This window comes from Varanus komodoensis, unplaced genomic scaffold (assembly GCF_004798865.1).
Source record: "Varanus komodoensis strain SLA01 unplaced genomic scaffold, ASM479886v1 scaffold230, whole genome shotgun sequence".
Classification (NCBI taxonomy): Eukaryota; Metazoa; Chordata; class Lepidosauria; order Squamata; family Varanidae; genus Varanus; species Varanus komodoensis.
The window spans coordinates 19,891-41,388 of record NW_025335628.1 but is presented as its reverse complement, the minus strand read 5'-3'; the positions used below and the strand labels follow the sequence as shown (position 1 = coordinate 41,388).

The 21,498-nt window shown below is 41.4% G+C and overlaps 1 protein-coding gene across 3 annotated transcripts in view; it reads left to right on the top strand.

The window, feature by feature from the left end:
- LOC123024450 (protein TANC1-like) overlaps positions 1 to 21,498 on the top strand; it is an 81,190-nt gene that overhangs the window by 56,220 nt on the left and 3,472 nt on the right. For 2 of the 3 annotated variants that reach the window (XM_044432160.1, XM_044432158.1), the window contains exons 13-23: positions 529 to 651; positions 3,566 to 3,802; positions 5,415 to 5,600; positions 7,793 to 7,871; positions 10,848 to 10,981; positions 12,160 to 12,283; positions 12,566 to 12,741; positions 14,866 to 14,998; positions 15,336 to 15,427; positions 20,459 to 20,605; positions 21,131 to 21,231. In XM_044432160.1, the coding sequence (XP_044288095.1) occupies positions 529 to 651; positions 3,566 to 3,802; positions 5,415 to 5,600; positions 7,793 to 7,871; positions 10,848 to 10,981; positions 12,160 to 12,283; positions 12,566 to 12,741; positions 14,866 to 14,998; positions 15,336 to 15,427; positions 20,459 to 20,605; positions 21,131 to 21,231 (1,532 nt within the window). The remainder of the gene's footprint in view (positions 1 to 528; positions 652 to 3,565; positions 3,803 to 5,414; positions 5,601 to 7,792; positions 7,872 to 10,847; positions 10,982 to 12,159; positions 12,284 to 12,565; positions 12,742 to 14,865; positions 14,999 to 15,335; positions 15,428 to 20,458; positions 20,606 to 21,130; positions 21,232 to 21,498) is intronic. The other variant, XM_044432159.1, reaches the window with a different exon arrangement.

Here is a 21,498-nt window from a genome sequence, read left to right as displayed (position 1 = left end):
CTGGCTTTCCTCATCCGCTCTCTTTCTGTCTGCCTGCCAGCCACCCCTTTTCCTGCTCCACCTCATAAGCTCTCTTGTGTCTTTTGTCCTCTTGTTTACTAAAGCTGTTGTGCAATATTACAATCACATTCTCTATTTTGCTGTCTCCTTCTAGAAACCTAGTTTTAATACACAAATACATTTAAGATTATAATGAACAAAGGACATGCACCATCCCTTTCACAGTGTTAATTTCACCTTTGAAAAACAGACTAGAAAAGGTGGTATGTAGCCTCCTATACATAGTTCTTGTTCGCATTGTCTAGGTATTGCAGTCGAACTCATGTCACAAGATATTTGGTACCAATTACTTTAATTATTAAAAAGACACCATTGATATTGTAAAAATTGATGCACATAGGGCAATTACAATAATTTGTCTTCCTAATTTAAAAAAAGAGAGAGAAAGATAAGTTTTACTGTGCCTCTCTGCCTGCCCCTCCCTCCCTCCCTCTCTCTTTCTAAATTCTTATTTATTATATGTTTCAGGGGCTCAGTAAAAAGACTGGAATTTCTTCCAGTCACCTTCAAGCCCTGTGGATTGGCTATAGCACAGATGGCTTGTCAGCAGCTCTTGCATCTTTGAGAAATCTCTATACTCCTAATGTAAAGGTAAGAAACAAAATATCTTCAGTAGTCAAATTTGCATTGTGCTAATTCTAATTTTAAGAGGAAAGAGTCCCAAACTCTGGAAGGCTTGGCACAAACATGGATTTACAGGCTGGCATTTGAGTCCATCATAGTTACTAACAAATGTTAATAACTTGAGCCGGACTGGATCAGATCAAGGGCCTGTCTAGCCAGTGTTCTGTCCACAAAGCGGTCGACCAGTGTGGTGTAGTGGTTAAGAGCATGGGACTGGGACTCAGGCGACCTGGGTTCTAGTCCCCGCTCAGCCATGGAGCCAACTGGGTGACTTTGGGCCAGTCACAGACTCTCAGCCCAACCTACCTCACAGGGCTATTGTTGTGGGGATAAGATGGAGGAGGTGATGTAAGCTGCCTTGAGCCCTTTGTAGGAAAAAGGCAGGATATAAAATAAATAAATAAATAAATAAATAAAAACCAGCAGCCTGTGGAAAATCCACACGTAGGCCCTAAGCACAGTAGTGGCTGCCCTTCTGTTCGTGTTCCCGAGCAATTGGTTTATGTAGGCAGGCTGCCTCAGATGTTCGATGCAATGGCCAGTAGCTGTTTAAATGTTCACCACTCACATAGTTTCAGATTTTGCGTGGTATAGAAATAAAACTTTTTAAACAATTATTCCATGAATATCCCTAATGCCCTTTAAAAGTCTCCAAATTGGTGGCCATCACTGCATTTTATGTCAGCAAATTCCACAGATATATGTGCTGCGTGAGGTTTATGTATTCCGCTTCACTGGGTGATCCTGTGTTCTAATATTTGTGAGGAAAAACTTTTGTATCCAGTCTTTCCACACAATGCATCATTTGGTATATCCGCATCATATCCTCCCTTATTATGCTAAAAAGCCCTTCATGTAGGGTTTTTTTCTTAGGGGGATTTGTTCCAGGTCCATTAGTGTTGGCTGCATTTTTTCCAGGTCTACAAAATCCTTCTTGAGTTGTTGTGACCATAACATTCCACAATATTTTAAGTGATTTAACAATAGGATGGTATTATAATACAACAGGACTGTAATACATAATAGTATTAACAGTTTTATTTTCAAATTCTCAAATGCTTTCTTAATGATCCCCAGTGTGGATCCGCCCTTTTCACAGCAGTTATACAGTTGACTGTCCACCACAACCTTGAGCGCCCTCTTCTGTTCAGTTACCTCAATGGTTAGGACTTTTTGCCTTGGCATGTATCACTTTACACTGACTTATATTAGTTATTTTCATATACAGGTAATCCCCAGTTTATGAACATCCAGGTTACAAACAACCTGTACTTATGAACACATGGACTGCCATAAACCCTATATGAATAACTCTAGAAAAAAGCTGTGAGTATCTCTGGAGAACCACCTGATGCGTCATCAGTGGCTGTGTAGTTCCCTAGAGATAGTCTCAGCTTTTCATTAGAGATATTCATGGTTTGCTATGGATGGTCATGAATATGTCAAGTGAACTGCACAACACACCTCTAGGAAACTAAGTGACATGTTTGACAATGCATTGTCACTGACAGTCTACTTCCCTAAAGATACAGTATTCACAGTTTTTTATTCTGGGCATCAGCTCAAGTGTACTGAAGCCAGTGTGTTTCAGGGCACATGTAGGGTGTGTAGGTTCCCTTGGTTTTTGTGTAGCACTTGCTCTTGCAACCAGGCCCTCTGTTGCTACAAGGCTATTTAAACTGAGAAAAAGAAAATGGCTGCTGAAGAAAGTGACTCCAGTGGTAACTCCTTGCTCTCCAGCAGCACAATCAAACCCTGACTCACCAGCACCAGGTCCTTCTCCACCATCACCATTAATGTTAGGTTTAATGTTGCCTTAAGAATCTTCTAAACAGTTTTATGAACAGTTTTGTTTATTCGTGTTTTACAGTATTGTATATCAGCACACTTACAGATTCTTTCCCTCTTCGGTACCTGTAGTTACTTTATTACTGCTATATTTTGCTGTATTATCATCATGATTACAGTGTTGCATTTTGTTTAAAGTGCATTTTGTTTAAAGTATTTTAGTGAATATGGAAGCGTTTCTTAAGTGTTTTATATGTATAGAAAGGTCTCTCTCTCTCTCTCTCTCTCTCTCTCTCTCTCTCTCTCTCTCTCTCTCTCTCACACACACACACACACACACACACACACACACACACAAGCATGCACACCCAAGACAAACATTTGACTTACTCATGTGATCCTGACTCATATACAAATTCAACTTAAGTACTTTCTCAGGAATGGAACTTGTCCATAACCCGTTGACTTCCTGTACCACCAAAGTATGTTAAGGTGTCACCAATTTATCTGGCTTTTATCTGAAATGTGGCTAGGATACTGCAAAGGTTGTGTTACAGTTTATTATTGTTGCTGCTGTCCTAGTGTGCACTGGGTGATTCCATGATGCCATCATGACACTATAGGTCAGCCTACTTTAACCTGGCGCACCCCAGATGTTTTGGATTTTGACTCCAAACTTCCACAGCCAGAATGGTCAATGGTCAAGAAGACTAGGAGTTGTAGTCCCAAATTGTTGGAGGGCAGCAGGTTGGGGAAGGTAGCTATAGATTATACATGACATTGGAAGAGCAATTACTGTGCTATATCCTGAATAATTTTTGGTGTGTTAGCTCATAAGCATGAGCCTGAAATGTAATAATGCGAATATATCCATTGGATTCAGTGGTTGTATAAGTGGAAAACTGCTTGTGGAACTGATGATTTGGTGCAATGATTCTTTTCCTTTAAGCCATGTGGAATGGAAGGAAGAGATTGTGTCCATTTCATTCATGAGTTTTAAATTATTAAAAATGTAATGGAAGTGCAAATTTATTCTAATTTTGGCTCTAAATAAGATAGGTGTGGGTTTTTTTTTTTTTTTTTTTAATCCCAGGTGAGTCGTCTGCTGATTTTGGGTGGCGCAAATGTAAATTACAGGACAGAAGTTCTCAACAATGCTCCAATACTATGCGTTCAGTCTCATCTGGGTCATGAAGAAGTGGTCCTCCTCCTCCTAGAATTTGGTGCCACAATTGATGGTGCATCGGAGAATGGGATGACTCCACTTTGTTGTGCAGCAGCTGCAGGCCATATGAACATAGTATCATTGCTTTGTAAAAAAGGAGCAAAGGTAAGCGTCACAGTTACATTGCCATCAGATGTGGCAGCACTGTTTCTTTTCTTTTGGCTTGGACCCATTCTTTGCATTTAGATAGTGGTCACCTTCCTCATGTTCCTTCTGTGTGTCACTGCTGTCATGTGCAGCCGAGGTCGTCTTGATTCTTTGATACCAAGGATGAAATTGGTAGCACAGGCTTAGTAACCATTTACGCCTAATGGAAGAGTGGTATGAGGACCTGCAGTCCAGGCCATTGGGAAAGCAGCATAGGGTGGCTGTTTAATGCCACATACACCTTGTCTGCCAGTGGAATGAGCATAAGGAAAAGTGGAGCATCTTGAGATCAGGCCATGGTTAGGCTAAGTATCAAGCACTGGACATGCACATGGTAGGCATATCATGAGCAGCGCCGGCTGGAGCCCGGGGTCAGACTAGTGGCCTGGGAGGCGCCTTCTGACTCGCTCTGTTTCTATGAGTAGTAGCCATATATGTAGTGAATAGTGCTGAGAGCAAGTGTGATGATGGGGTTTGGCAAGTGTTCCTGCAGAATGGCAGTCATGCCACTTCTGCTGGTTCAGATTCAGAAGAGAATATTTGTGTGGGATCGAGGAGCAGGAGGTTGTTCATGGTGTCCTGGATACAACATGCAGAGGAGGGTAGCTCAAGGGCAGATGCAGTGGCAGGCCAGGCAGAAGCTGGGGCTAGGGTAGCTCAAGGGCAGATGCAGTTGCAAGCCCGGCAGAAGCTGGGGATCGCATGGGGATACAGCTAACAGGAGGGGCTGCTGAGAATGGAAAATCCTCAGATAGGGATCAGCCCTTCCCCTTGGAACTGTCCCTCATAGCAAGAGGCTCCATTAGACGAGAAGCGGGTGGGAAAGAGGTGTGCTTGCTTCCACAGCATTCCTCCCTGAGGGTTGGGACACAAACATGCTCATAGGGAGAATTTTGGGAAGTAATCTCTAGAAAGGCGTATGCTCAGAGACTTGCCTGGACGATTTATGCTTGGAAACAATAAAGAACGTTTGCAAGAGAAACAGGCAGAGACTGGTGATTCTCAGAGGGAGGAAGTGTAGCTCACAACAAACAGTAGCACAAGATTGATGTTCTGCTTATGTATAAATGCAGATATTTTTCTAAAATTGTGTGGAAGGATGAATTAAAGAAGGAAAATGTGATGTATGATTAGTTATTTAAAAATTTTCAAGGAAATTGTTCATCCTGCCATATTGAGATCATGGAAAAAACTGGAAAAGTCTTTATTGTTTTTAAAGATAATTTGTTTTATTGCTCTAAAATTAAATATATAGTTATATATAATTATACTTATATAATTATAATAACATGATATTTGTTGAAATACTTTGCATAGATTCAGTCAAACAAAAACTGCTGTGGTTTAGGTTTATTTATCTATTTATTTCATTTATATGACACCCAATAATGGTTGATGCACAGTTCCCCACAATCATTCAATGTACCATCAAATTTTCCAAAATACCTATTAGTTTGGCACAAAATGCTCCTTCCTAAGGTTTGGGGTAGGAGCATATTCTCTGAACTGACTCACTATGAATAAATTGCTTTTTATCTCTTTTCCTCTCTTCCCTCAACCTTTAATGTAGATTGATCACTTGGACAAAAAGGGCCAGTGTGCTTTGGTCCACAGTGCCCTAAGAGGCCATTCGGATATTCTTGAGTATATGCTCAACCTGGACTGGGTAACACCTTCCCATCAGCAGAGTTCGCTGACGAAGCGGCAGGCACTTCAGCAGACCCTGACAGCATCTTCAAGCATGGGGCACTCTCAGGTATCTTTCTTGTACCTCTCTTAGCTTTGGAAAGTGCTCAGAGTAACTCAGTGACCCATCCACTGCTATTGTCCTGGTGATACAGAAGGGGCATTTCTTTCCTTAAGTACAAGTGTATGCTACATGTTTATTTAACATGAAACTAGTTTTAAAACAAACATGATGTACCAGTGCAAGTGCCATGTTGAAACTGCTGTTTTGTGAAATGTCTACTTGCAGAAAGGAGCCATTGTGAGCCTTTGAGCTTCCGTGATTTCCTTCCTCTTCTCTTTTCATCCAGCAAAGAGATCTTTAGCAAATTCTCCCTGCTTTTCTCCAATCACAAGTTTCTCTGTTATCCAAACCAAAGATAATGGTGTCTAAGAGTTTCCACCTTCAGACTATGATTTCTGAAGCTGTCTTGCTAAACTACCCAGTCCATTAAAAACTGTGATTCCTGGTCTGGATGATGTGATGAACTGAGATTTGGGAAAAGCAAAATCTGTGGAAGCAAAGTAGAAGAAGCAGGGAGCAGGCAAGCCCGAGGCCTCTGACACTGCTTTACCACCCAAGTGTGTCTTGCTGACAGATAATCTTCTAGGACACTTACTAATCTCTTCTTCAGTGGAAACTTCCTCAGCAAATGTGCATCAGTAAAACCAACTGCATTCCCCGCTTCTAGAAAGGCTTCAGTAATGTAAGTGATTGCTGTGAATGGTCCCGACTTGCTTGATGGGAGTTTAGGATGGTACTGTAGCTATTGGACAGGCTGTACTTGCATCACAAGAAGCTCTCCGTAAAACAGTGGAAAATTACAGTAAGATTTCTGTCTCAAACATGCAGCTTTAAATAATTATGTAACCATAATGGAACACATGAGGATGCGTTCACATGGTACTGTTTGCCATCTGCCTTCTAAAACTGTGGAAGCTTCTGTGCATGTATTTATGGTTTATGCAGTCTTGATCTTCCATATTGTTTTATCATTGCTGGCAGGGTGTAAAATAATGCACTCCGTACTGGTTGTAAAGACAGGCTGTTTCTTCTGTACAAAATGGAAGATTTCCATTTGTTCTTAGTAAAATTCAAAACAGAGAAAAGTTCTTTTGAAACTGCTGCTGCTTGAAAAGTATGCTTCTTCCTAGGAAAATAGTACAGGAGAAATATATGAGTGCTTATTCCTCAAATTGCATTGGTTCTGTTTATTTAACAACAAACATTTATGACAGGATTAATACCATACCAGTTTGTTTTGCTTGTTTACATTTTTCTTGATTATATTGTCATATTTGGGAGCTCGTTAAACTAATTTGCCATGGCAAACATGAAAATGACAATAAATTTATAGCCATTTGTCTTGAGTAAGGCAAAATGACTTTGTATCCAAAATAATGGACTAGCATTGATGGACTCTGAGCTAAAGCAACTATATCTTTAGAAGATGGGCATATATAAATTTTCTTTTAAGTTGACATACCATAATGTCATGATACATTATGTGGATGCAATGTTAGTCCTGTTCTCTACCTTTACTGAGTTCAACTAAATCATCAACATTCAGTCAAGTAAAAAATAAGCACACTTACCATGATTTTAAGCAGGTTCTTGAAATATAACAGTGGTTTTCAAATTTTTATACTTAGGGAACACTTTACACAACGATATATCTGCTGATCAATATCCGATCATCTCCTGTGGAATTTCCCTTCACATTACAAAAAAAGATCTTGAGTGCATTCTGGGTGCTTGACTTAGGTGCTGGAAGGCCTGCTGGGCTTCACGAGCACCTTTATTGACATAAAGTGTCCCCTGGAAAGCAAACATTGTGCCACTGACAGCCGCACACTGCACAGAAGTAAGATTGGTAATGGTGGACAAGTTGTCTCTCAGGGCAGCCTGTCGATCAGGACTAAAGATTTCCTGGTTCAGGAATGCCAGGGCTCTCCAGAGCACTTAGAAAATCCCTCATTCTAGAGTCTAGCAAATGCTTGAAAATAAAGGGCAAAAGAGCTGCCTTCTGCATAACAAGTAAGTCTCTCTTGCACCAACTTAGGTCATTAACTTACAGAGGTGCTCTTGAATAAGTAATATGCCCGCTAGGTGAAACTCTCTCTTTGTATTAATGAAGTGCTACAGTCTATGACTATCTAAATACTTGGTTTTCTTGTTGTTTGTAATGTTGCAGCACATTAATATTTTTCTCATTTTGTCAGGTGGTTCAATTTTTGATAAAGATGGAAAAGGAGCCTAAAATTGACATCAATGAAACAGATACTCTGTGGGGAGAAACAGGTATATACATAAAGTATTTTTTTCTTTCAAAGCAGTAATGAATTGCTGAACTGAGGGTACTTGTGTAAGAAGCGAAGTGTAGATTGATATATACCCATGGCAGCCAAGGAACTACAGCTGCTTAACAGTTGATTTGACAGTATTGATAAGCCGAGCTGAAAAAGCAAGGTGCCAATTTATTTTTGCCTCTGGTACTTCTTGGAGGTAGAAGTCAAAATGGAGATTCAGAGCTGTCATGCACGTTGGGGTCATAAAGATGATCTTTATCTCCTATCCCAGGATGCATCCGATCAGCAAGGAAAAGGGATGAGTGCAATCTGGGCTTTTCTGTGGACTTCCTTGGGAATAAGCCATGTTGAAATTAGTGAGACTTCCTTCCCACTAGACTGATCCAGAAAGCATGTTCTCTTTCTGTACAATGATACAATTTCTATACAAATACATGTGTAGACCTCTGTAGCTTTTACCTGTGCTAGTAGAATTAATTTAATTGGTGATAGTCTTGATTTTCATACTGAGCATTAAAATAAAGGGCATATGTTGAGGAACTGCTTTTTCAAAAAGTAGTTGGCATAGACCAAAATTTGAGGAATGGATAACAGGACTCAGTCCTAAACACAAGAGGATGAGCTTTACATACGAAATTGGCCAAGTGCAATCCTTGCCCTCTCCGGGTAAGACTAAAAAGTGTTCTGATCCAGGTCCTGGAAGAGCTTCCTGTGCTTCAAACCCTAAGTTCTGAAATTGCAGCGCTGAGACCCTGAGCATCCCTGTTAGAGAGGATATCAGAAACATAGTGCCTGTGAAAGGGGAACACTATCAAAATGCCACATCAGATGCCACAAAATGTACTAGCCATCTTGTCTTATATATTCTGTTTCAGCAAATTCCAGCCATTATGTTTATCCTGCCTTTAAAAGTTTCCACTCCCTCATGCCAGTTACCACTTCCCTCAACATAATTGGCAGCAGACCAAAGATCTGCCAAAGATTATTAGTTATCATTTAGCCTAATGGGCTGCTTTCATATTTTCCATTCTGCATCAGTTGCTTGTTTAGCTGCTCATTAGAATTTATTTTCTATCTTGAGCTAAGAGTGGGGCATTCAGTTGCAAAGTACATTAGACAGAACAGAGGTGGGCCTTTTAGCAGAATGGAAGGCATTCCTGAGCATAGTTTTCCTGAGGATCTTGTTTGTTTAAGCCCTCTGCAAGCTATTCTTCAGTCTTGCTTTTTTCCGAATATGGTATACTTCAAAAACTTTGTTTTTGTATCTCAAGTGACCTGTGAATTCAAAAGCTGTGAAAGATAGTGAGATAAGTGTTTGTTTATATAACAACCTTGGTCTTATATATCCAATAGTTATAAATTTGAGAATCCTAATAAAAATAAAAAAAAAAAATACTGTCAGATTGTTTGGGTCTAAACGCTCAACATAATCCAAAAATAAATTGAGTTATCCTGAGTGTCAGATGGTATTCTTAAAATAATCTGTTTCTTGCACACTTGCTTTTCAGAAAGAGAATTCAGGTATATAGGATCATAGAGCTGGGTAGCACCATGTAAGCCATTGAGTTGAGCTCCCAGCTTAGTGCAGGAATCCTGTTTAAAGCATCCATGACAGATGACTGTCTAGCATCTACTTGATACCTCCACGGACAGCCCAACACCTACCTAGGCAGTTCATTCCATTGTCTGAGTACTCTGGACAATGAGTTGTTTTTCTTGATGTTCTCCTTCCCTTATTTTCTGCTCAGTTTTGTGATTTTGACTGTTGTTTGCTCTGCTAAGCTATCAGTTAGTTCTCACTCAGTTTTGGGTTATATGCAGATTTGACAAGCATCTCTTCCTCCAAGTCATTAATACGATTATTGAGGAGGCAGGCCCAGGACCAAACTCTTTGGCACCCCATTCAATACCTCCCTCCAGTCTAGTGGTGTTGATGATATTACATTTATACCCCGCCTTTGGCAAGGTTCTCCTCCTCTCCATTTTATACCCACAACAACCTGTGAGGTAGGGTAGGTTAAGAGTCCATGACTGGCTGAAATAAGCTTCATGGCTGAGTGGGAACCAGGATCTCTGGAGTCCTAGTCTAGCACTCTTAACTACTACTCCACAGTGCTTCTGAAGAACCACTGACAAGCACTATTTGAGTAGGATTTTCTGGCTAGCTGTGGATCCACCTAGTAGTAATGCCATCCAACCGTCGACAGGCTTTGTAATCAGGATATCATGGGATACTTTGCCAAGATACGTTTACCTAGTTTGGATGACAGGACAGCCTGCACATACATGTTAATGTTAGGGGGGCCGTCATCTTGTGCAATAGGAAGCACTTTGAAAAAATCCTCCTTTTGAGATTGAGTCCCATAGGAAGCGTGCACTTCCAGCATTATCACCTGTCAGCATTTTGCCATCCACTCAGTCATGAAGCCCACTGGGCCAGGTGCTGCCTCTCAGCCTATCAACTCACAGGGTTCTTATGAGGATAAAATGGAGACGAGGAGAACTTTGTAAGCCTTCATGGATTTCTTGCAAGAGGAAGAAAGGTGGAGTACAAATGCAGTGTAATGATGATAATCTTTCCTGCATAGCTAGTTTATTGTTATCTTTGTGTTCCTTTTATTTCTAACATCTTTTTTGTTATTTATAGCATCAGTTGCCAACCTCAGCTAATTTGAGCTTTATTTTTAATTCATTCTGAGTAAAATAGTCCATTAAAACCCGGGGAAGGGGTTGGGGATGTGTCATTATGTAGCCTGTATCTTATGTCAAGAAAAGTGGACATCTTCCACAGCATACTGATTCAATGAGTGTTATTATTTGGCAATAGGGTTCATCTTGAAAACACATATTAATGGCTCAGTGCCATCAGCAGTAATCCATAGATACCCTTTGGTTAATGCCTTCTTTACTCTTCCCCATTCCGTGCATCTAATAAATCTTTCAAACTAAAACCATTTTTCCTCTTCAGCGTTGACTGCGGCTGCTGGGAGAGGAAAACTGGAGGCATGTGAGCTGTTGCTTGAACATGGAGCTCTAGTGACACGGACTAACAGGAGAGGAGCACTACCACTTTTCTGTGCTGTGCGTCAGGGACACTGGCAGGTGGGACAGAACTTTATGCATAGAACAGTCAGCTCCAGCTTCCTTTTGGACTAAGGGAAACTTCTGTACTATTACATTAGAAGTGAGCTGCTTATAGCCTTCTAGATGTTTCAGCCTTCAACTCCCATCATCCATAGTGAGCATAGTCAGTAATGAGGGATGGTGCAAGTTGTGATTCTCCAGATGTTTTGGCCTGCCATTGGCTACGATGGTCAAGGTTGTTGGGAGTTGCCTATCCGTGCCTTAGATGGAGGCGAGCATTCTTAAAATTGTTCTTGCTTTCGAAAATTATTAATCCTGGATTATTTATTTATGAAAACAATGCCCTGGTTTGGACATAACAATAGGACTTTGTCATTACCTGTAGACAACAGGGAGCATCCCGTCACTGCTGGTGCAACAGGACCGATGCTTGTAAAAGAATAATCTGAGACGTTTGGGAACACTTGTACCTTCAATGGGGCTGATCAGAGTAGCTCACCAAAGGGGGCTCTGCCCTAATCCATTTGGGCCTGGGGTTATTTTTTAAAGTGCCATTGCACACACACAATTGCCGATACTCACAGGCTCAGCAGAAGCAGTAGACATGAGATGGTCCCATGAGATACCACCGCTTGAGCTTGTGTTTGAAACAAGTCGGCTTCATAACCTGTGGTCTTCTCTCAACTACCCATGTAAAAGACTTGGCAAATTTTGTTCAGGTTCTGATACAGTGTGCTTTATTTGAAGCACATGTTTCCAAATGCCTTATCTTTGCAGAACCAAATGAGAAAGTGGGGGTGGGGGGAGTGTGTGTGTACAAGGCTCACTTAGGATTGTCCTCATTAACAGTAAACCAGGCATCATGGTATCCAAGCACAGCCAATATGAAATCCAAAGTTTGGTTGTGATTTGTCAGTTTCAATAGAAGTAAACAGACTAACTTTCTGCAGAGCAGAGAATCCACAGTAGCTAAACTTAAAATATTGTAATGACTTGAGTACCACTCTATGAACTTCACTTATAGAGAACCATGAATGTGATAAATGCGTATATGCTCATTGCTACATTTTGCTCCCCTACTGTAATTTGGGCTTCAGATGAGTAGGATCCACATATGGATTGCTATTGTTGGGATATGGCATGTATTTTATGGCAATTTTACAATGCTGTGATGGCAATTTGCACACTTTTTTCAGATTGCAAAACTTCTGTTGGAACATGGGGCTGATATAAATTTAAGTGACAAGCAAGGCAGGACACCACTCATGGTCGCTTCTTGTGAAGGACATTTGAGCACTGTTGAATTTCTAATCTCCAAAGGTAAAATGATTAACTGTTCAAGACTTTTAAAAATTGTCCTATTGATTTTTCTTCTATTTTAGGAGAGGCAAGCCAGCTTGCCACTTCAGTGTTCAAAATGATTCAAGCATGTTTTATGAGTTTATTCCAAAATCTATACTGCATGCTAAAATTATATAGTCTCTGTTAGGACTATGGTAGAGAAAAATCAATACAATTTTAAACTGAGGTTATTATATTTAAACTTTGGCTTAATGAGGAGTGTTTTTCCCTCAAAGAACACATTTCTGGTTTCTCTGTTAGGTGCAGATATTTCCTCTCTGGACAAGGAGGGCCTAACAGCACTAAGCTGGGCTTGTCTCAAAGGACACAAGAGCGTGGTTCAGTATTTGGTTGAAAAAAATGCCGCAATAGATCAGACAGACAAGAATGGAAGAACCCCCTTGGATCTAGCAGCTTTCTATGGAGATTCAGATATTGTAAGTCCAGTCGAACACTGTGCCTCTTATTAGCTTTCACCAACTTGAAACAAAGCCAAGCTCCTGAGATCTGACCAAACGGAATGCTAATTAGGCCAATTCAGGCTGCCTTTTTCATGCATTTGAGGGTGTGGAAATGTTTAAGGAAGAAATAAAAGAAAGATTCCTTTGTTTCTATCAGCATCTAGGAAACATCTAATGTAGGGTTTGTGTCCTTCATTTTGTAAAAAGTATTTGGTTGGAAGGAGGTGCTACACAATCCTTTGGTTTGGCTCCAAGTGGCTTCCCCAGGACAGATCCTAATGCTCGGTCATTCCATAAAATAAAGCTGGTGCAACCAAGGGAAGGGAGAGCAATGCCTGTCAAACTATATCATTAACCCTCCATGGACCTAATGGCAGTATTCATAGATTGTGTCTGTGACATTCAAAGCCAGCACTTGAGTTGCTCCAAGCATCTGCAGGCTTTCTCGGTGCTCCACCTGGTCTTCCAAACTGAGCCAAGTCGATGAGCACTCACAGACCCATGGCGGGGCAACTGGCAACCTCTTTCGAATCAGCAGCAGCACCAGACCAGAAGGCCAGCACCCTTTGATGCAGTTGCATCCACTCAAATGGCAGCTGCTCCTGGTGTGTGAGAGGGGCACTGCTTGCGGGGAGTGTGTGTGGCAGGGGAGTGCTGCACAGATACTGGGCATGCTTGCCTCGAATTTGGATTCTGGGCTACTGCAAAGCAGATTGGAGACTGGACAGCTGAGCCTCAGGAATCTGATAGGTTCCTACCACTGGACAGAGACTTCCCACATCCCTAAAACAATCCTAGAACCGAGTGCCCTAGTTCTGATCCTGTGGAAACAACCTACAAATGGAAGTCTCACAATGTGCATTCCCAGAACTTGTTGGTTAATTAACTCATGAATTGCCACCGAATACCATCCTTCTGCCTGCATGAGGCTATAAGATTGGAAATGTGCGTTGCTTGTCTTTTTCTGTTGCCTTACATTGAAATTATATTATGACTTGAGCAAGGTTTGTGAGTGTAAAGTAATTATTAATATATTCAAGATCAACAACCTTTTGGCATTAAGGAAGACTTAAAGTTCTTACAAATTTACTTCATTTTGAAACAGAATGGAATTGGTCAGTTAAGGCTTTGGTGTTAATTTGTGCATGCTGTAAGCAGCTGTTATGCAGGAGTTTTGCCACCTTCAGTCATGTGTGACTTAGGAAGCAATCCTGTGGCTGCTAAATGCTGTCTAGACAGGTTAGAGGCCCTGCTTCAGCTTTGGAAATGTGTCTCACAGTCAGAGATGGGACTCTACCCTGGCAGCCATGTTCCGCTGGCCATGCCTGTGAAATTGCAAGTGTGGTGAGACTCAAGGAATCCCAGCGGTACCTCAGCTGCTTCTCCTCATAAGTAGGGCCAAAGACAGACAGCCGGAATCAAATGTCTGTGTCTTCTATAGGGTGGGAGAGGTGTGGTGGCAGCCCTTGCCTGCGTGCTCCCACTGCTCTTGAACAGAAGCTTGGAGGGTTATGGGTAGCTGTGTTGGATGGCACCTTGAAGCTCCATTCATCAACACATGCTAGCAATCTGCATTGCACAGTTACTGATTTATATTGAATTGGTGCTTAAAGGGAATATTAAAGCCTATAGATTAAGCCCTCTTATCTCAAAATGTTTTTCATTGGCATTCTATACTGTTAAGTAGTCTCCAGCTTACATATGAATGCATGCTCTCCAGAATGCCCTGTCCTTCTTGGCCTTGGTCAGCTTTTATAAGCTCGAGGCTGTAGCTTTATTTATGGAATCAACTGATGAGGAGAGATGCCTCTTAGTCTGGTGCCTCAGCCTTGACCGCTTTGTCTTGGGTGACCCTGCCAGGAATGGGAGGGTCTGGCCTTGTGGCAGCATTGCTCTTGACTTCTCTAACATCCTCAAACACATGAAGGCATTACTCAGAAGAGGGGACTTCATAATGTACAAAGTTCTAAATCTCTTAGTAGCCTAAGAAATAAACAATGTTTTAGAGGAGTTTGTGCAAGAAAAATTCCTAGTAGATGATAGCCATTACTGCAAACATATATTTAAAAGAATGATATTCTTTTGTTCCATTATTTACAGGTGCAGTATTTAGTTGACAAAGGTGCGGTGATTGAACATGTTGACAACAGTGGAATGCGCCCACTGGACAGAGCGATTGGATGCCGAAATACTTCAGTGGTGGTCACACTGCTTCGAAAAGGGGCCAAATTAGGTTAATGAAAAATAACTCTTCTTGCCAAAACAGAACTGTTTTCTTTCTAAAAGGAACATTTACTATCTTATAAAAAACCACATTAAACCTTTTGTACTATACTGGCTTGTAAAATGCTATCTAAAACAATTTACGTATTTCCTAGTAATTCAGATTTTATCTGCTTTTAATTGGAGCAATTTAAGCCTCCTTACTGATTTTGAAATATTAGCAACCACAGTGGAGACGGAAAGGCAGATTAGTGAGAGCAGTGTGGTCCAAGGACAGCATCTGTTTGTGCTATTAATTTTGGTCTTGTTGCTCATTTTGGGTAATAAGTAAATGTTCTAAATTTCAGGTAATGCTGCATGGGCCATGGCTACTTCAAAACCTGATATTCTGATCATCTTACTGCAAAAGCTAATTGAAGAAGGAAACGTAATGTACAAAGTAGGTGGATCCTTGCTTTTGCTTTTAACATTGAATTTTGAGTAAACAAAACTCTGTCATACAACTATGGCAAAAAACGGTGATTCTCTGCGCTCTCTGGGACTCACACATACCGGCTTCTGTCCCTGTGCAGAGCCTTTTCTAGGCTGTATTGGAGCAAACATTTGGCTGCAGCAGATGCATGAATCTATAGTATTAAGATCAGAGTGTTAAAAGAGCAGATATGATGATGGCAGGTATCAGATTCAGGCTGCTGAACTGCTGCAATGATTGCAGCCTTCCTTAAATGTTGGTTTGTATTTCTTGAATTCACAAGACATCTGGTATAAATATATAAAGCTTGTTAGTGTAGCTCTTCTTCAAATGGCAGACTTTGCAATCAAATAAGAGTGCTCTCATCTTAACCCAAAGAATGAGAACTAAACAAGAGAAAAACAGCACTTATATGTGCAAAAATAACTTTTTCATACAAATGACCAAGTTGCATCTGTAATCAGTGAGCAGTAAATAAAATTGATAAAGTATCCAGGTGGTATTGGATAAATTAAAAAGGTATTGATAACCCAAGCGTGCTTTAACCCAAACAGATCTTCAGGGTGGAAATGTACACACTGAAGATCTTGCAGCCTTTGAAAAGAGGCTCCCTAACAAATTCGTAAAACCGTAAATCTAGAATAGTTTTCTTGTAAGGTATGTAGTACCTGAAAAATATGTGTCCGAAAGACCTGCACACAGCTAGGTATGGCACACTTTAGGTGACAGGTAAATTCCTGACCACCTTAAGGAAATATCATTGTTGTCATGCAACAGATACAATGCTAGTCGCAGTGGACATATAAGGACTAAACTACTAATATAATGCAAAAGAAGATTCTTAACAAATGCTAAGCAATAAGTATGTGAACACTTGACCTGTTTCCCATGATCGCTTTCAGTCACGGTCTCTTAAATAAGCCACTGTGGTTTGTGGCCCATGGTGGACAGCCACAAACACCAGTCCTGTAACCCATCCCCTGCTTGTAAGTCGCCACGCCATGCAACCCTGGTGAAGGCAAGTTAATGTGGTTAACAAAAGCATATGCAACAGTGAAGCAGCCCACGTGTTCTAAGCATATTGTTAACCACTCCAACAACAGCTCTGGATGAATCTACAAATGGAGTTGGGTTACAGAAAAGATACCCATTGGCATTTGGCATACGCCCCAAACAACAGTGGTTATTTAAGCTGCCATGGCTGAACACGCCTATTGCAAACCTACCCAAGGACCCAGTTTGAATGACTCAGACAAGCCACGCAGCATGTTGTGAGGTGTGATGTGCTGAGTGCCATTTGCATAAGCAGCATTCAAGATACCTTATTGTACTGTTCAAGCCTGGGCAACACACTGTATATATTGGCATGCAAGACAACCCTTAATAGCAAAGCAAAATTGGGGGTTGTTTTATATGCCCGACACCGGAAAAACAGCCCAAAATGCTGATCTCATTTTATACATGAGCCACCTTATACACCAATATTTACAGTATTTTGTCAGAGGGCTAAACAATCATCAGTAGCCCATAGGCTGTATAAACTTATGGTGGGCTTGTTTTGATCAGGCAGATCAGTCCTTCAGCTGAACTAGCCACTGCTACTTCGTGCTTTGTGTTGGAACATGCATGTAAGATCAGCAGCTTTTTCTTGGATAATAGCACAGCATGGTGGCCTTCACAAGAGTACCTTTAATCTCTGTTATTTACTCCGTGAACTTTTTGCTTTCCAAAATACACAAAAAGTAGTTTTCTTGTCGGAAACAATTTTCCTGTCCAGGTAAAAGATCAGCACTGTTTTCATATCTAATAAATAAATGGATCACTCCATGTTGTCTTTATTTTTTTTAAAGAGGCCAGTGTTATTTTAAGTGATGTGAAACTGCGACACTGCTTTTGAAGTGCAAATCAGAATAGAGGATCATTTTATTTACTTATATCCCACCTTTTTTCAACTCAAGGCAGTTTACGTAATTCCCTTCACGATCTCAATCTTATCCCCACAACAACCCTGTGAAGTAGGTAGGGCTGAGAGTCTGTGACTAGCCCAAAGTCACACAGTTGGCTCCATGGCTTGAACCAGATTGCCTGTCCCACACTCTCAACCAGTTCACCACACTGGCTCCAGAAAGATGCTTCAGATAAGAGGACTGGATCTGCAAATCTACGAATTGCTTCCCAGTTTCTTTATAGAAGTATCAGTTATGAAACAAAGTACAGATTGATAGTGGTTTAACCATGAAGGCATCATATTTTAATTTTCTTGAAAATGTTTGATAGTTTTATTAATGTCCTTCACAATGTACAGTTGTGGCTTTGCAAAAAGTCTTTACAGTTGCTCTGCCTTAAGTGTTTCTCTGCATTCTGCAAAATGCTTGAAGGTTTTAACATAGAATTACTGCTTGCAAAGTGGTATCCTGTGAGATTTAGTATTATATGCTTGCCATTTATTTCTGTGCAGACACAGATACTCTTCTAAGTGAAAAATGTTTGTAAAATGCAAAAATAATCTAGCAATTTAAAATTCCTAAAGCTTAGCTGTTCTGAGAAATAAAAAAGCAAGGCTATACCCTTTGTGCTGTAGTGGTTAAGAGTGCTAGGTTGGAAATCAGAAGATCTGGGTTCTAATCCCCCCTCAGCCATGGAGCCTCCTGGGTGACTTTGGACCAGTCACAGACTCTCAGCCCCACCTACCTTACAGGGTGTTTGTTGGGAGGACAAGATTGAGAGGGGGAAGAGGAGAACTATCTATCTATTTATTTATAACATTTTTATGCCGCCCCCATCGCAACAAAGCCTCAGGGCAGCTCAGAACAAAAACAAAGTATACAAATATAACAATTATACAACAAAAATATTAAAACCCAGTGCATCTCGGCTTAAAAGATTTAAAATCCTATAAATACCAATAAATTAACAATTAAAATAAGTTTTAAATAAAAAGGTCTTAGCCTGGTGCCGAAAAACAAATAACGACGGCACCAGGCGGAGCTTTCTGGGGAGCGCATTCCATAGATGGGGCGCCACCGCAGAGAAAGCCCTCCTCTGGGTACTCACCGTCCTAATATCATTCACAGAGGGTTCCCGGAGAAGGGCATCTGTTGCTGATCTTGGGGGGCGGGAGGGCATATATGGATGCAAGCATTCCTTTAGATACCCAGGACCCAAGCCGTTGAGGGCTTTAGAGGTCATAACCAACACCTTGAATTGGGCCCGGACTTCAATCAGGAGCCAGTGGAGCTGACGGAGAACTGGGGTTAAATGAGAACAATGCCCAGTCCCCATCAGCAGCCTGGCAGCTCTGTTCTGCACCAATTGAAGTATCTGGACCGTCTTCAAGGGAAGCCCCACATAGAGCGCGTTACAGAAAACTAATTGGGAAGTTACCAACGCGTTTGTCACTGTCACCAGGCAGTCGTTCTCCAGGAAGGGACGCAGCTGATGGATCAGCCAAAGCTGAAGGAAAGCGCTCCTTGCCACCGCCGTCACCTGAGCTTCTAGAGACAGCTCAGGGTCGAGGAGCACTCCCAAGCTGCGAACCCTGTCCCTCAGAGGGAGTGCAACCCCATTTAGGACAAGGCCCAAGTCCCCCATCCCGAGGCCCGAACCACCCAACAACAAGACCTCCGTGTTGTCTGGATTGAGCTTCAGTTTATTGGCCCTCATCCAGCCCATTACCTTGGCCAGGCCCCGGTTCAGCACAGCCACCGCCTCACCTGGATTGGTTGAAAAAGAGAGGTAGAGCTGGGTATCATCAGCGTACTGATGATTCCGCAGCCCACACCTCCGGATGACCTCTCCCAGCTGTTTCATGTAGATGTTGAATAGCAAAGGGGACAAAATGGACCCCTGCGGTACTCCATGGCATAGCTGCCATGGCGCAGAGCCAAAGTCCCCCAGCACCACCTTCTGGAATTGGCCGTCGAGGTAGGAGAGGAACCACTGCCAAGCAGTGCCTCCTACTCCCAGTCCCACTAGCCTATCCAGAAGGATACCATGGTCGATGGTATCGAAAGCCGCTGAGAGGTCCAGGAGAACCAACAGGGACGCACTCCCCCTGTCCTTCCCCCTGCACAGGTCATCGTACAGGGCGACCAAGGCAGATTCAGTACCGTACCCGGGTCTGAAGCCGGACTGAAATGGGTCCAGATAATCAGTTTCATCGAAGAGTGATTGGAGTTGTGCCGCCACCACCCGCTCTAGCACCTTGCCCAGAAACGGGATGTTGGCCACCGGTCTGTAATTGGCGGCCACCTCTGGATCCAGGGATGCCTTCTTTAGGACTGGCCGGACTACCGCCTCTTTTAAAGAGGAAGGTACCCGACCGTCTCTTAAAGAGAACTATGTAAGCCACCTTGAGTTCCTTGGAAGGAAATAGGGCGGAATATAAATATAGTACCTAAATAAAATAAATAGTACTCTTACAGTAGTGTGCTGTGTGATTGTGTATGTGATTAATGTGTCTTGTGTGATTAATTCCTATGCACCATTGCATGTGTGCGATTAATTCTGATGCACTATCAGTGCTTCACACATTACTATGACAGTGTTGGCCAAATTGAATTGACATTCCCATTATTTTGAGTGGATCTAAAACAATACAAAATTACCAAGTTTTGTCATAAAGCATTTATTTATGAAGCTCATGTTCCATATCATATGATGTTGCAGATCACTGGCTATACTCAGTTAGGCTTTAAGACATAGCATTTTTGACAAGTAAACCTATATCCAATTTGTCTTCAAAATTTACATTCCAGTTAAGACATTGTGTTTATCCAATGTGTATATAGCAAGAACCATTTGGCATTAGACTGCATGATCCAACATAAATATTTTCTTAGTGAAAGATCTGTTTAAATATTACTCCTTTTTAAGATACAATACAGCATTCTTCTTTTAAGTCTTCTTTGCAGTGGCTTCTGATGTAATGTCAATTTAAGATGAAAACAGCATTTTACAAACTAGATTGCCAAGCCTTTTTTGCTGTTGACCCTGCAGAAAGGAAAGATGAAGGAGGCAGCACAGCGGTACCAGTATGCTTTGCGGAAGTTTCCTCGAGAGAGTTTTGGAGAAGAAATGAAAGCTTTCAATGAGCTCAGAGTTTCCTTATATCTAAACCTGTCAAGATGCCGCAGAAAAACAAATGTAAGTTCCTTCAGCCAAGCATTTATCCCCTGTTGCAGAGCACGAGGACATCGTAGACAAATACCCTGTGACTGACCATGTCCGTTCAGGTGACATGCTAGGGAGTGCTCATGTCACTTCCCAGTAACAAGGTTCCATAATGATATGATTTTTTAAACAAATGTGTGAAAACAATGTTAATTTAGCTATTGTTATTTATATGCCATCTCTTTGCTAAAAAGCCGTAAAGGCAACACATAGCAATTTAGAGCAGTAACCCCTTAGAACAATACGTGTAAGGAAGTTAAAACTGCTACATAATGTAGAAGTGTGAATCAAAGTCAAATTAAACCAGCTGCAGCATGATACAGAAGTGCTTTGAAAGGATAAAGGGGTGTCAGCTTGGCTTGCAATACACATTCATACAGTAGAAGAGGCCACAAGGGCAACATCTAATTGCATGCAGAGTTGCTGTAGTACAGTGTATTGTAGTAATTTCTGTAATCATGTTAAGATTGAACACTTGTGCTCCTTTGGTTCTGGCAGGATTTTGGCATGGCAGAAGAGTTTGCTACCAAGGCACTTGATCTCAAGCCGACATCCTATGAAGCATATTATGCCAGAGCTAGAGCCAAGAGAAACAGCAGGTACTGACAGCCCCTATCTATCTATCTATCTATCTATCTATCTATCTATCTATCTATCTATATCTACTTACTTACTTACTTATTTGCTGCCGAATAATCTGATAGGGCTTTCTAAGTGATGAACAACAAGATACAGAATGAATTTAATTACAATTGAATAGAACATTACAATTTCTATGGGGAAAACATTGACTTTGTAGTAAAATTTACACAGGATGTGTAAGAATTTAAGAAGAAGCCCTATCTTCAAATAAGATTAGACACTCT